Raw genomic sequence first — 16,227 nt, forward strand, 5'->3', positions numbered from 1 at the left:
TCATTGCTATCGAAATTATCCCATATAATATACAGGGTGATTAACTCTTGTGTAAAGTTCGTTATATATGTTATTAAAAGAGATACCAAAAAAATTTATTTACAAAAATGGGAAGTAGCTGTAAGCTTCACATTTTAAAATTAGTTTCAAATATACAGGATCTTCTATATTCGACTACTGCATCAAAGATTCTTCTTCTTTTGGCATTATAACCCTGGATTGGTCTTTGCCTCTCTGGCTATGTCCTTTCATTCCGACCTCTCTTGTGCCCTTCTCCTCCATTATCTTACGTTCATAGTTTTCAGGTTGTCTTCCACGTCATCCAACCATCTCGTTCTAGGTCGTACTTTTTTTCGTCCACCTATCGGCTTCCATTATAATATTTTCTTTGTTGATTTTGGATGGACATGCCCCAGCCATGACAGTTTCTGAGTTTTAACAAAATTAAAATTAGTTTCAACATAAAACTGTACTGTATTTTATTTTCAATTAAAAATCCGCTTCACTTACTCATTACAAGAATACAAAGTTGTTTTGTGTCATACATGAGTGTTACGTCCCTCCATACATATTTTTATTTTTGTATTAAGTATTCTTTAATTTATATTATATTTTAATTCTTTAATTAACGTGTGTGCATGTTTTATGTACGTAAACTAATACGGTCCTGTAGACATCTCCCCTCATTAAGGGAGGCCCAGCTTATTCAGTGCACACACATAGTTTTAGTCTTGTATAAACCAACGCGAGAAACACTCCAGTTTTGTATAAAATCTACCACCCAAGTTTAAAGCGACGCTGCCCATACCCCAGTGCACTGTTGAAGAAAAAGAAACATTAATTCAACATCACGGGTACCGTAATTTGAGTTACATACACACACACAATATTGAAATTAATTGATAAATTTTACATTTAACCTATTTCGACATAAAAAAATAATACCAGCACCTATAAATAAACATTTGGACAATTGTTAATTCTCGTTATTATTAAATAAAATTGTATCACAGGGTATTTAAAAAGTTATAAGCAGATTTCAATGAAAATCATAAAAAGTTCAACGTCCTGCATAGTTGAAAATGGGGTACAAAAGTAACGACCTGTTGTAGCCATAGTTTTTAAATGTCAAAATTAAAAAAAATGATTGATTTTTCAAACAGAATACGGATTCTGTTTGAAAGTAGTTGTTCCATTTGATCCATTTATAATTGGAGTAGGACCATTTATTACCTAGGTTAAGTAGGAATCAATACCCTAGAACGATCAGCCTCCAGCCCTGATTTGAATATCATCAAAAACCATTGAGACGAAATTCAGCGTAGGGTTAGAAGTCTACTAAAAAATGGTGAAAGCAATCGCATATCAAAAATATTTCTTAAATCCCAATTTACTCAGCGGCTAGTAATCATTAATTTACAATTGTCAAACATAAGCTATAACATCATAATTTCTTCATCTAATATACAGGGTGTTTCTTTGCAAAAGTAACATATGTTAACTGTAAAAAGGGGACACGTAGGCCATCTCAAAAACGCCATACTTAATGGGTCTTACTTCATCAATAACAAAAATACTGGGTCTTTTATCTACTTTACAAACTTCTTATTTGGTTCACAACTTTTTAACCACACTGTATATTTTCTTTATTTTAAAAAGTTTTTCTTTATTATGTTAAAAAAGAAAAACTGAATTTAGTGATATACTTTGGATTTCAAAAAAAAAAAAGTTTTTTCTGGCGAAATTTTGAATTTGAATTTGAAATTAAATAAAATTTAAATAATATACGTACGCACTCGAAAAATTTCCTACAAAAATATTGACATTTATTAAAATTTTGTAACAATAGTACACAATAAATTTTAAAATTAAAAAATCGAGTGAAATTAACAATTAAACATTTTTCAAGCTCTTTTTCAAGAATCAAAAATGGGTATTTTAGTATTTTTCACATTTTAAATCGCTTGTAACTCAAAAAGTGTCAACCTTAGAGAAAAATGAAAACAGACCTTTTTTGTTTAAAATGACTCAAAAAACCCCAAAAAAATGTTTTCCGATGGAAACAGTTTCTGCCAAAAATTTGGCCTGGGACCCTTTAAAGGGGACATTTTTGAACAAGAATCCGCAAAGAAACCGAATCAGAAACATTTTCCTTTCGGCAACGGTCTCACAACATTGACTATTAATTAGGAATATTAATGAGTAAGACAAACATAAAATTTCCTGTCGTGTTTTTTTCTTTTCATTTTATGCTTTTGATATTTGAAGTTTATTTATCACGGAGTTTATTTTTTACTGCGAGTGTTTTTTGTATAGAAATAATAGTTGTTAATTAATGTTTGCCTAATCAACACGTGGCGCAGTATACTCGTATTTACTTTTACCTAAATTACCTCCATTTTTATATTGTAGAGAGAAATAAATAATTCCGCCTTATTTACTTACTTTTGTTTTATATTGTCTTTTATTATATGTGCCAAAAGGCTTGATGACAAGAGAAGGCTCAAATGTAGCGTTTGAAGGTTTCATTGAATATGTTTCAATTTCTTAAACTGTTTCCTTGTGGCTTGTCTAAGATAATAATGGGTTTATGTCGGACTAAGCCACAATTGATTGTAATATTAATTACATTTTTAACAAAAAAATTGGCTTTTCGATTTCCTCTCCGAAAATCGTTCTCAAAAAAGATTATTTAAAAATTTTGTTAAAAAGAGTGTATAACCGCCAAAGTTGTTGACGAGGTTATATATATATATATATATATATATATATATATATATATATATATATATATATATATATATATATATATATATATATATATAGAAATGATATTGGACGTAGGAGGAGGAAAAATAGTGTTTAAAAAATTAATTTATATGTTATATACTAGATAATATTAGATATTAAAAGTATTTGGTTATTTTAAGAAGTTATATACTAGAGAATTTAATAAAAATTATTTATGTGAGGGCATTTTTAAGAAATTAGCATGTAATAAGTGTGGGAAGTTTTTTTTTATATAATTATAATATTGTAAATATATTTAAGTGAGCCATGTGCGTAGGCAACCAGATATACATACTCTGAAAGTGACGTTTAAGTAATGATTACGAATATAAAGTGGGGTTATAATAATATGTTGTTTAAAATGTGTAGTTTATTAAATTAGAGTGCTAGTTACTGATTTAAGTGTATATTCTGATCTGAAAAGCCTAAATGTCAACAAAATTATCAATAGAAAATTAAAGAATTCTCTAGAATACAGAATTTAACCTTTGTTTACGGAAGAACTTTCTCGAATATGATTATGTCTGTGGATCGAACATATACTTTTTCCAGAACATTCATATAGGTAGGGAATATAACAAATCGAACAGGATTTCTTACCAGATGGTTCTGGAAGATTGAAAAGGTATAAATACTCGGTTATTTGGATTCAAGATGGCCAGTTTAGTATGAAAGTTAGTTAGAGTTAGTATGAAATAAGACATTCAGTTAATAAGAAGTCAGATCAGTTACAGTTTAGTCAGAATTAGGAAGAAAGTATAAAGTATGTAATAATCGGTGATTGAGTATTAAAATTTGATTATATTGGAAAGTATATTAGAAGAATATTGGTTGGATATTGGAAGAAATTAAAAATTATATTATGATTGGAGATTAGTATAAATCAACTTATGATAACTATATGGTGATTGGATATTGGTATATTGAAAAGAAGAATAAATATAAATATATAATATATTTGGTGATTGGATATTGGTATATTGAAAAGAAGAATAAATATAAATGCTGTTTGCTGGTTTGCTTGGTGGTTTATAAATGTTGGTGAAGAAAAATATTTTAAATTGGTGGAAGCTGATAATTGGAAAAAGTAATTTCACAAAAACAAGGATAACCGAAGCTGAGAACGAAGATATTGAGTGGTGATTAAAATATATATAGTGGAAAACAGTTCATTTAGGCATTCAGTGACAGAAAGGTACAAAATTTTGTTAATATAATTTAGTTAGTGTCATAACAATTTCAATTTTGAAGATAGTTTGTTTAAATTTTATATTGTCTATAGAATTTAATTAGTTTCATAAGAATTTCAATTTAAAGATAGTTTATTTTAAATTTACATTGGCTAGGTTAGATATATATGTGTGTTTCATAATAGATAGAATAAAGATATTTTAAAAAGTACTTACAAACTAATTCTTTGAGAACCGCGATAAAAACCCTATATTATTAAATAAACACTCATTGCTCATCATTCACAAACAATACATCATCACATATATATATATATATATATATATATATATATATATATATATATATATATATATATATATATATATATATATATATATAAATTGACAAACTTGGCCGCGGTGTTATAGTGAGAAGATGTGAGTGAAGTTCCATAGGGCAAAAATCCAACCTCATATCTTCTAAGCCAAGGCATGGGTGTTGCCTATAACAGCGCTGCTAAGTCAATTAGCAGTGATAATTTTCAATTTTGTGAAATGGCATAACTTTGGAGGTTGTAAACTCTTTTTAACAAAAATCTTAAATAATCTTTATTGAGAACGATTTCGGAATGGAAATCGAAACGTCAAAATTTTTAGTTGAAAATGTAATTATCATCAATCAATTGTGGCTTAATCTCATATAAACACAATATTTAATCTTTCAATTTATTAATGAATTGATATAATAAACATCTGTTTTCTGATTTGATACGCTTAAAACAGCTGTTTATAGAGTGAAAAAAAGTAAGAAATTATTTAAAAAAAACTGCCATAACGTTAAATTTATTTCACGCTTTCTATAATGTAATACAATTGATTGGTGCAATTGGTATGCTTTCTCGGCCTATAAACTCATATTCAACCATTGCTATATGATTGAAACACGTTTTCATAGGAAAATGCAATGTTAGACCAAAAGTTGTCTTTATGTAAAAATGGTTTCCTTGCATCTGCACAACTTATCAATTCACTTGCTTAAATCCTTTTACTTACAGTGCAAATGCTGCCCGCAAACGCTGTCTCTTCGCTAGCTTTTCGAGCGGTGGCTAAAGGAATTTCTCTCAGATAATCTAGTAAAACCTCATCTTGTTGCTCTGCGCAGTTCGTTTGCCCCCTTGAACCACCCAACCCTACAATAGAGTGAAAATGATTCCTTCTTTATTGGATTTTTCCATATAACATATGGCTCACGTTCAAATCTACAGCAACTTAGTTGTTCTAACAAATCAGTCTTAGTGACCAACCACCTTTGAGTTTGACAATTGCTCTTGTTATTTGCGCGTCATTCAAATGTATTCTAGGCATTTTGGATGCGTTTAATGGTGTTTTATTTTTCAATACGCACAAAATTTTTGACAAGCACTTTGACATTTAGCAAATCCGTACGGCACTGCGATTTTACACTATTACAATGTAAAAATGAAGGTGTAAACTATTCAGTGACTGCAGTTGTACTTGTTGCATTCATTACTATTAGAGTTACGCTAAAACAGTTTGAAAATTATTAAACAGAACTAAAACTCACAATTTTGTTTTTACTATGAATATTACAAGACATTGATGGTATAAAACAATGAACTAAGAACATAATCGTAGTGTGCTCATACAAACCTACCTTCAAAACCATGTTATACTTGATCTTTTATCTCTTGCGTCTCATAACTCGTATACTGATTACATTGTAATTGTTTTCTGAAAAATTAAAAGAAACTTTTGTGGACTCGATGGGTCAGCGAGTTGACGGACTCACTTTGATGTGAGTCGTGCAGTAGATTCATGGTTGGAACCATGCTTCAGTCAAAAATATTTCAAACGGTGCAATATAAAATCAAAAGTGGATGTACAGCTTTGAATTGGAATTGTCGATGAATAGTACGGTGAGAGATAGTGTCGTATAGCTTGGTGATACTCAGCCATTGATTCTTACCGGAAGGCGTCAAGATGCTAAAAACCGGAACTAAGCACACAAAAGAATATTTAACTTTAAAAAAATTTGTAAATTACTTAATTTCATGTTGATTGGGCCTTTTTCATTTACCAAACATTAATTGGTACATATGCTAAATGTTAAATTAGTAACAATGCTTGAAAAACCATCAAATGTGAATATGTCAACACTAAAATCAAACTAGCTTAATTTCCACGAATGCCAGGTTGCCTATATCTTCCATATAAAACAAACAATCCCTTTACATTTACAACACTGCAATAAAATCTGAAAACTATTTTTTTTTGTAGGTCATACCAGAACATCAAAGGTGGAAATCTACCATGCGACATCCAGTACGCGGGAACCCTTCCGTTGGTCGTCCGTAGAAAACAAAATGTCGGATTATCTCCACAAATACCCTCTCAAATCTGCAGTTTGGTACCCACATTTGAAGTTTTTACCTACAATTACGTGGTACAAAGTTTCTGCGTTTTTCGTTCATTTCTTTCCTGCCATTTTATTAGATACTGTGACAAGATTAACGGGTGGTCGTCCTATGTAAGTATATTTAGCTACTATATTTATCACTAGACTTAGGCAAACACTCAAGGAGATCTTAAGTAACTATTCAGTACTACTAAGTAACCAGTGCTTACTTTGTACCAAAAAATGCTTTAACACTTGGCATTAACACTGAGATGAAAACACTAAAAAGCATTTACTTTAATATTCCAGCATCTTTTCCTCAGACTGAAAGATGTAATTCATCTTTTGTATAATAGAGAAGTTCCCCTAAATATTATAAAAACTATCGAAAACTTCTACCAAAACAACAAAATGGAAGTCAGAATATATGGACAACTTACAGAACCTATAGAAATAGGCAGCGGAATAAGACAAGGGGACTCATTGAGTCCCATGCTCTTCAATTTAATCATGAATGAAATCATCAAAAAAGCGTTAACAAAGGAAGAGGATACAGAATGGGAAACAAAGAAATAAAAATACTGTGTTACGCAAGCGACGCAATATTGATAGCCCAAGATGAAGACAGTCTGCAAAACTGGTCCACAGATTTAACATAAGAGCAAAAGTATTAAATATAACAATCTCATCTCAGAAAACTAAAACAATAGTAATCAGCAAAGAACCAACCAGAGAGTAAAATAGAAATTGATGGCATCAGTATTGAACAAGTAACACTATATGGCGAAACAGACATATTAACACTGAGATGAAATCAAGAATTTATAAAGCCAGTGTAAGACCAATAACGACATATGCCTCAGAAACAAGACCCGAAACAGCCACGACACAAAGGCTACTGGAAACGGCAGAGATGGGAGTACTGAGAAGAATTATCGCTGAGAGATCGAAAGAGAAGTGAAGACATTAAAAGAAAATGTAACGTACAGTCTATAAAGTGTGTACAGAGAATGCCAGATGACAGGATTCCGAAACAGATTTTGACGTGGACACCACAAGGAAGAAGGAAAAGAGGAAGGCCGAGAAGAAGCTGGAGAGAGGGAATTGAAAAAGAACTAGAGGAAAGAGAAATCTCTCCAGGCCTATGGTTAAATAGAGAAGAATGGCGGTTAGGAGTCGGAAGGCGTCGGAGAACGCTATGAACCGATAGTAGTAGTAGTAGCAGTGTATAAATGAATGGACACAAAATAGAAAAAAATAATGGAATAACCACATACGCAGAATTAAGGAGACCGTGTCGTCAAAATAGCCAGGGATAAGTCACCAATCGGCCAAAGAAGTATTGCTTATAAAGAGGAAAAACAAGAAGAGGAAGCATCTTTTTCGCTGAAGCATGTGCTATATATAAAGCCCTTGAATGGTGTCACAATGAACAGCAATATATTTGTATTAAAATTTTTTCAACAGTTACTAAAATTATCAGCTTTATCATATATGCTGTTAAATTCGTATGGGTTAAGGGAAATTCAGACATATTGGGTAATAGTATTACGGATTCAATAGCTAAAAATGCACTAAAGTACCTACATATTTTTATTAAAAACTTTAACACATGTGATCTTCTTGCATATGTAAAACAGCATATTAAATTTAAATGGGATTGACGTTAGATTGGGTTCGGTGAAACTACAGGCACTAATTTGTTTAAATTACAACCAACAGTGGCTGCGAACCAATTTTATAGTGTTTACACTAAGTAGAAACACAGTGTCGACCATCCTAAGATTAAATTTACATAAAATTACATCTACATAAAATGTTCTTCCAACAGACAGATATGAGTGTGGAACTAGTATCTAGTAGGAAAAAGTAATATTACAAAATGATTTAAACAGAAAGTGCCAACTTAAAATGTTTGTACAAGAAGAAAGCTAGAAAATCTCTTGACCTTGAAGCTATTACCAAGAACTACTAAAAAGCACATTCACTGTCCTGGTATAACCTCAAATGATTACTACTTTTAATGGGTATAAGCCACAATTTATGTTTACAATAAGTTTATTGTCATTCCAATTTTCACTTCGGAAATCGTTCTCAAAATACAAAACATTTGTGCTGTACCTTTTCATGTTAAAAATGTGTATTCATGATCATCATGATATTGCCTAAACGGAATTCAAGTAATAGTTTCTCATTATTGTTGATTTTGTGCTCTCCGTATGGTCCTATAATATCGTTCAATTTTTCTACTTTTTTCCTACTCCAGCATTCATATCTCTTGGGGTTACTTTTTCGCTAGACAATCTTTTTTTGTTGTAGTTTTTCCCAGAACTCATTCTTTTCATTTTTTGTTTATGTCATATATTGTCATATAATTAGGTTTGTAATCTATAAGTATACGCTCATTGAAATATATCCAATTCTTTACTTTAGTGATATTTTTCTTTGCCATGCGTGGTACCCCTACCTGAACTCTCTTTTTTCTCTTCTGCTCCACTATATATTAGTAAGTTTCCGTTTTCCAATATCGTGGTTCATCTTCCTTTTATTTTTGTTTCTGTTATCTTCTTATCTTATGGCCTTCTCCTTGTTTGTCATTATATCGTTCTTTAAATGTGGTTTATTTTTGTCTGTGTTATCATCTTTATATTCGCTCGTGTTCCAACTAGTTTTTTATCTATCTGGCACTGTATTGTTTGCAGCTTTTGCTCTAAATTCGGTCTAAAAGATCGAATCTTTGTTTCTAATTTGTATTTCGACTAAATGAACTTACTCATTTTTATTATACCTTATATATGTTTTTTCTATTTTTAGTTTGATGAAGTTACATAGAAACGTCAATAATTCATTAGGCATGTTATCTAAATTCATATTCACTGAATGGACATTCCCAGCTGTGAAAACCGTCGAGTTACAAAACTGGTTAACAAAAAGTGATCAGCAAGAATTCAATGTCGATTTGCAAGGACTCGTCTGGCCAGAATATTTTATTGATTTAACACTGGGAGCTAGAGTTTACTTGAACAAGGACCCTAAGAAAACTTTGGATGCTGCGAGAACAAAAGATAAAGTGTAAGTACAATTATATTATTCTAACATAAAAAACATTATTTTTGAATGTATTGATATAACTATAACTATACTTATTTAAAATTCCCAGTTGTTGTAGTAGTCAATTACTTTGTAATATCTGCTTGATCATTGTACTGACTAGCGTAGCATTATATGTAGATGAGGTAGATAAAGTAAGTGTATTTCTTCATAACTATAAACTAATTTCTTTAGGTAAACTTTTATTGTAGAAATATTTTACAGTACTGTTCAGAAATAGTTGACAGTGATTCATTAATATTGTAACGTAAATTGAACCTCGTTGGGGAGAACGATGCCCAGAGGTTGAGTATTACTGTGGGCAACATAAAAATGAACCCAAGGAGAAGTTTAGTCTTGGAATTTAAGTTGGGTGAAGAATTCTAGGTCTAGATACGTTCACTATGTAACCGGCACTCAGGTGTTTTGAAGGACACACCGACGAGTTTTGAGACATGTAGAAGAAAATAAAAGTAATAACAGGTATTATATTTCCTTTTTTTGTATTGATCACCATACGGAAATATTCAGCTTATTAATTATCTGATGAAGCAAGATAAAAAAGAAAAAACTTACTGTGAATTTCTTTGTTTCACTATACATGCTTTGACTGTAGACTTTGCGGGTTCTGTTAATAGAAGAAAAACTGTTTCCCAGCTAACAAATTGATCAATTACGGACATTGCTTCACCTCCACTCCTATAAACAGGAAAGTGGAAATGTTAAGGAAACTGTAACAGGTTTTTCAACAGTAAAGTCACAAAAAACTTATACTTTCACTCCCATTTCTGACGGGCGAACGAAGACAGAAATTTTTAATTGATTCTCAGATTGGCTAAACCGAAATTGATGGTACTGGGATAAATCCCAGCACCTGGCGAATAATGCTCTTAACCTTTAATCAAAAGGCAATTAAGCTGTGTAAACAAACAATTAGATGTTTATTCTATTCCAGTAGACATTAAAGTTTTGAGATAAAATTCGAATGTTTATAACAAACTTTCGTTCGATTATATAAGTGTAAGACGCAAACCTAAACTTTATACAGGACGGGGCATTAAATATGCTACGATAATAAATCTAATAAAATACGATGATATTGGAACTGCATCGAAAACAATAAGAGTTAATTTATCAATGGCAGCAGAGGAAGCACTCAGAAGAAGGGTCATTCGAAAAAGAAGAAAAGGAAATACAAAGCCTTGCTTCACGTAAGAAGTTTAAATATTAGCTGAAGACAAATGAAAATCATATCTACAATTCAGATCAAACACAACAACATATAATGAGTACAAAAATGTTATGAACATAATTAATGAGAGGACCCAAGAACTTTAAAGAGAAAATTAGCAAACATTTTGGAGTGATATGGAACACGGCTACCAAAAGAAAATGTGTAATCAATTGAAAGCCAGGATAAAACCAATTAAAGAGTACATACAACACAAGAATCACATCAGAAGAATGGGAATAATATTTCAAGAATTTCTGAAGTGCACCTGAAAACAACACAATAACATAGGAAACGCACAAGGAGGACGAGAACACCAACCAACATCCAAATTGGACCATTCCCTTAGAGAAAGGAAAGCAAATGGCGAAGAAACTATAGAACAGAAAGGCACAAGGCATCAGTGAAATCACGAAATGAAATGTTAAAATATGGGGTTGATACATTATTAACACAACAAATAATAACTGAATATCCTCTTTAACGAAATAGTTGAAGTTAAAAAAATACGATGTGAGTGGAACAAAAGTATATACCAATTTTTAAAAAAGGAGAAAAAAGTAACTCACATAACGACCGAGGTATTAGTTTGATGAGTGCCCTACTAAAACTGCTTCTTCCTATTTACAAGCAATTCTGCTTGTTCATTGACGGATTAATGCATAACAATAATATAGTGTTATCAATGCATCCTGCCGGTCTATTTGCTTTTTGTACTTGATCTCCTACTTCTTTATCCAGGTCTCTATACCTGGATAGTGTAATTCCAAGGTATTTTATTTCCATTACTTGTTCAATACTAATGCCATTAATTTCTGTTTTACATCTGGTTGGTTCTTTGTTGATTACTATTGTTTTAGTTTTCTGAGATGAGACTGTCATATTAAATTCTTTTGCTCTTATGTTAAATCTGTGGACCAGTCTTTGCAGACTATCTTCATCTTGGGCTATCAATAGTGCTTCGTCTGCGTAACAGAGTATTTTTACTTCTGTGTTTCCCATTCTGTATCCTCTTCCTTTGTTAACGCTTTTGATAATTTCATCCATAATTAAATTAAAGAGCATTGGCTCAATGAGTCTTATTCCGCTGCCTATTTCTATAGGTTCTGTAAGTTGTCCATCTATTCTGTCTTCCATTTTGTTGTTTTGGTAGATGTTTTCAATAGTTTTTATGATATTCTATTATACAGAAGATAGACTTCTCTATTATACAGAAGATAGTTTACATATATAAGTCTTACTGTGTAAAATGCTTTCTTTAAGTCAATCAGACACAGAAATGCAGGTCTATTACGCTAGTAATATTTCAGTAATTTTCTTTATGACGAATATTGCATCTCTACACGCTCTTCCACTACGAAGACCCTGTTCTTCATTTGCTAAACTTATCCTCTGATTCATTAGTCTTGTAAAATTTTAGTTGTAACAAGTAATTGAACAAGTTTATATCTCTGTAGTTTTCTGTTTCTTATCTCCTTTTTTGAATAGTAGAATTAGTTCGCTCGTTCTCCATTCTTCTGGTATTTTATAATTTTATTAATTAATGTTGTTAATTGTTCTGTCATTGCTGCTCCACAAGATTTCATTAATTCGTTTGGTGTCCCGTATTTACCTGTTGCTTTTCTGTTCTTCAGCTTTTCTAAGTATTTTGCGAACTCCCTGTATATTTATATTAAGTTCTTCTTCTTCTTAACATGCCATACACCAAAGTGCGTAGGCGACTATCTCATTACTAGAATTCTGTTCTTGTCGGCGTGACACAGCTCGCCTGTGTTGTGTATTCCTGTCCATTCTTTAATATTCCTTAACCAGGATAATTGTTTGCGGCCGGCTCCTCTCCTACTTTCGACCTTCCCTTGTAGGATTAACTGTGGTATTTCATATTTTGCTTCTCTCAATATGTGCCCAAGGTAACCAATCTTGCGTTTTTTAATTAATTCAAAGAGTTCTCTTTCCACGCCGGCTCTCTTAAGGACGTCATCGTTTCGAACTCTTAAGTTCTTCATATGTGGAAATTTCTGATATTTCCGGTTCTAGCGTCGTTTATTTTTCCTCTGGACAGAGCTTTTTTAGGTAGTCAATACATGTATCCTTTTCTCCATATTTTTTGTTCTATTAGTTCCATTTCTTTTAAAAAGCGTTCCCAGTGATCATTTGTTATTTTTCTTACAATTGCATGTGTTTCGTTGCTTATTGTTTTGTAATTGCCTCTTGTGTTTTGGTTAACATGTATTTCATGTAAGCTTTTTTCTTTTTACATTTTCCTTCACTTTTGTACAAAACCATGGAGGAACGATTTATTTTTATTTATATTTCTTTCACCAAGAACTTTCTTCGACTCCATCACTTTCTGTGATTATATGTGTTTCTGCTTTTTTCGGTTATTCTTTTTTGGAATAGGTATCTTGTGGAGTCATCCTGTAAGCTTCCGACTTATATCTTTGTGGTGTATTCTGGTGTTTTTTGTCACAAGTATGTGTTTTCATTCGAATTTTGCACAATACCCATTTATGATCGCTTCCTATTTCTGCTGATGTTAGTGCTCTTACATCCAAGATTTTAGAATGCTGTAACTCTCTATTCTACAGAATATAGTGTATCATAGATCTTTGTCCTCTAGTGTTTTGAAAAGTGTATTTATATTGTTCTTTGTGAGGGAAAAAAGTACTATTGCTACTACTAAAACTGTTACTGCAACTGTTAACCAAAATTCTAGCAGAAGAAGTAATGTCAACAGAACATTGTGAAAAACAAGTTTTAGAAAGGAGAGGTCGACTATTCTCCTTCTCTTCTTGTACTGCCTATCCGTTTCGGATGTTAGCGACCATCATGGCATTTTGTATTTTGCAAACTGCTGCTCTGAAAAGATTTGTAGTTGTTGTATTGAACCACGGACATCGATTTTTCAGCCAGGAAATCCTTCGCCGTCCTGGTCTTCATTTTCCTTGTAGAATTAATTGCAGCAACCCTTTCACTGCAGCAATCTTTCGCTGTTCCTCCTGATGTGACCGAGGTATTCGATTTTGGCTGTTTTTTTGTAGTTAACAAGTACTCTCCTTTTCGCACTGGCTCAATAAAACGTCCTGGTTAGTAACGCGGTCGGTATAGGATATCTTCAGGTCGACTATAGATGCAATATTTTTAATCCGCCAAATAGTAGAAAAGAGTGCATGGGCATCGAGGTTTGTGAAATCCCTTATGTTTTTAAGCCATGAGTATTTCTTTCTTCCGATGCCCCGTTTTCCTTCTATCATCCCTTCCATAATAATCTTTAAGAACTGGTACTTGGAATTTCGAAATATATGACCCATATAAGCAGTTTTTCTTCTTTTTATTATTGGCAGCAATTTTATTTTATGTGATGAGTTGTATAAATATCATAAGAGTGGTCATTATAAATGTTGTTGTAATTGTTGAGTTTTGCTTTGATTGAATTAAACGAGTAAAAACGTTACAAGGTGATGATGAAGCGGAATAAAATTACGAAGTACCATCTTAACTAAAGAAGCGAAACATTTTGAAGGTATAACCTTCACTAATGTTATTATTACACTAATATTATTTATGTTAATGAATAATAATGTATATTATTCACTAATGTTATTCTATAATGGCTCAGTAGCTTACAATTTATTAAAATAATAACAAACTTATAATAATCACAGTATTACTAATCAATTTTTTTTTCAGATTGTTGGTTATCCACATCTTATGGCACCTTCTGATATTCTCACTATTGTGGTTCATCTTCGCCAGCATTACAGGAATGACAATGTCTGCTTCAATTTTCATCGTGCCTCTTCTCCACATTTTATTTCAAATGTTGTAGTTTAGTTTTTTAGAATTTAATGTTTCACAGTATTTTTAACCAAAAAATGTTCTCGTATTATAACAAGATCTGGATTAATTGTGGTTTTTAATAAATTCTAATAAAGATATACCTAAAATATAACGTTCCTGTGTATTAAATAAATAATCAAATTATTATACCCAAGAAAATATTTTTTTTTATAAATGTTTAAAATATTAAGAAGTTACTTTTAATGTTTTATATTTATTATTTGTTAGACTTATGAAAATTTTACATGTAAAATGTTTTCAATATGTTATATTAATGTCATTTTTTTCCGGTTGGGCCGTTTTTGTTTTTATTTAGTTATTGGTCAAACTGTAATGAGAGTACATAAGCTTTACGACATGTCTTATTGTACAGTTGCTTGATTCAGCTTTCTAGAGACTTCAATAAGTGTTCTATATCTGCTAATTGGCTAGCAATTTTAATCTTTCTTCACTACAATTGAGTGTCAGCAATGACCTCTAATTCTTTAAGAAGTGTTTTATCTTTACGTGTTTTGTTCTTTAATGGTATCTGAGTTTTGAGATGACTAATTGCAGCACCATTCTCTACGAGTACTGGAAATCTTTTGTATGGTAACAATTTTTTTATAAAGCTATTTAGCCATACATAAAGTCTCTTGATGCTTCGTTTTTGTGCTGATATTATCTCATCTCCATCATAGTCGTTGCAGCTTTTCGAGAAACCTATTTTATCAAATACATAACAGCTCTTACTTCTTAGTGGTGGGAAATTGTTTTTTAATTAGGTGGGTTTGCGCCCTTGATTATAGGAGTTTAATATACTTGTTTACCGGAATTTGTCCTAAACTGTCACTCGCTAATTTATTGTAAGGAGGAGAAAACTGTGAGCTAATTTATTGTGGGGAGAAAATACTAATAGAAGCCACATCATTCAGATTCATAAATGGTTTAAATACACGAGGCTTTATTGAGTATGTAAGTTTTAATTCAGCGATAGTGTTTCTTCTACGATTCCCATACATGACGCCAGGTCTACCTCCGTTAGCAGTTCTCACTCCTTTAATAGACCAAGTGTGATCCTTTACGATAGCTCTACGATCCGTATGTTTTAACACATTGAATGCTGACTCGAATATAGAGATGTCGTCAAGGGGCGCATGACATAAATAATGACATTAATACTTGAGATAATAAATTTGTGTTGTTAGATTCTTTTTTATAAAAATAAAAATATTTCGAATTTCACGGATCCGTGACAATAACGTGACAATAATTTCTTTAAAGATTTAAAATTTACAGGAAATATCAAGGTAATACTGATTACTAAAATAAAATGTTTATTGAAATTACGAAAATCCGGAAAATACAACAATCAAGATTGTTTTTACATATTTATAAGATATTTCGTGAAGCATTCGTATGTTCAAAACCCTGGTGCATCATTACAAAAACTGTTTTAACTTAAAATTTACACTGCCAAAAACTCTCTCACCAAAGTCTGAACTGCCATTTTTGTAAAATTAATAAAATTGCTTTTTATGTTACATTCGCTGATCCTCGTCCCGAGTGCCTAGTAAATTTCGTAATGCATTACGATATGGGACAAATTTTGACTTCGAATATAATTGGCTGGAAGTTACTATACAACCAAGCTCATGAACTCAAAGACAATACAAATACAAATTTAATTTTGTATTTAAATTAAAGTA

General features: G+C 31.6%; 1 protein-coding gene across 1 annotated transcript in view; it reads left to right on the plus strand.

Moving 5' to 3' along the window:
- The window catches only part of LOC140434570 (putative fatty acyl-CoA reductase CG8306), a 99,855-nt gene extending 85,204 nt beyond the window's left edge, over positions 1-14,651 (plus strand). The window contains exons 6-8 of the mRNA XM_072522928.1: positions 6,261-6,510; positions 9,193-9,450; positions 14,390-14,651. Of these exons, the coding sequence (XP_072379029.1) occupies positions 6,261-6,510; positions 9,193-9,450; positions 14,390-14,528 (647 nt within the window). The 3' untranslated portion in view covers positions 14,529-14,651. The remainder of the gene's footprint in view (positions 1-6,260; positions 6,511-9,192; positions 9,451-14,389) is intronic.
- Positions 14,652-16,227: the final 1,576 nt, after the last annotated feature.

The sequence above is a fragment of the Diabrotica undecimpunctata genome, chromosome 2 (assembly GCF_040954645.1).
Source record: "Diabrotica undecimpunctata isolate CICGRU chromosome 2, icDiaUnde3, whole genome shotgun sequence".
In the NCBI taxonomy this organism is placed as follows: Eukaryota; Metazoa; Arthropoda; class Insecta; order Coleoptera; family Chrysomelidae; genus Diabrotica; species Diabrotica undecimpunctata.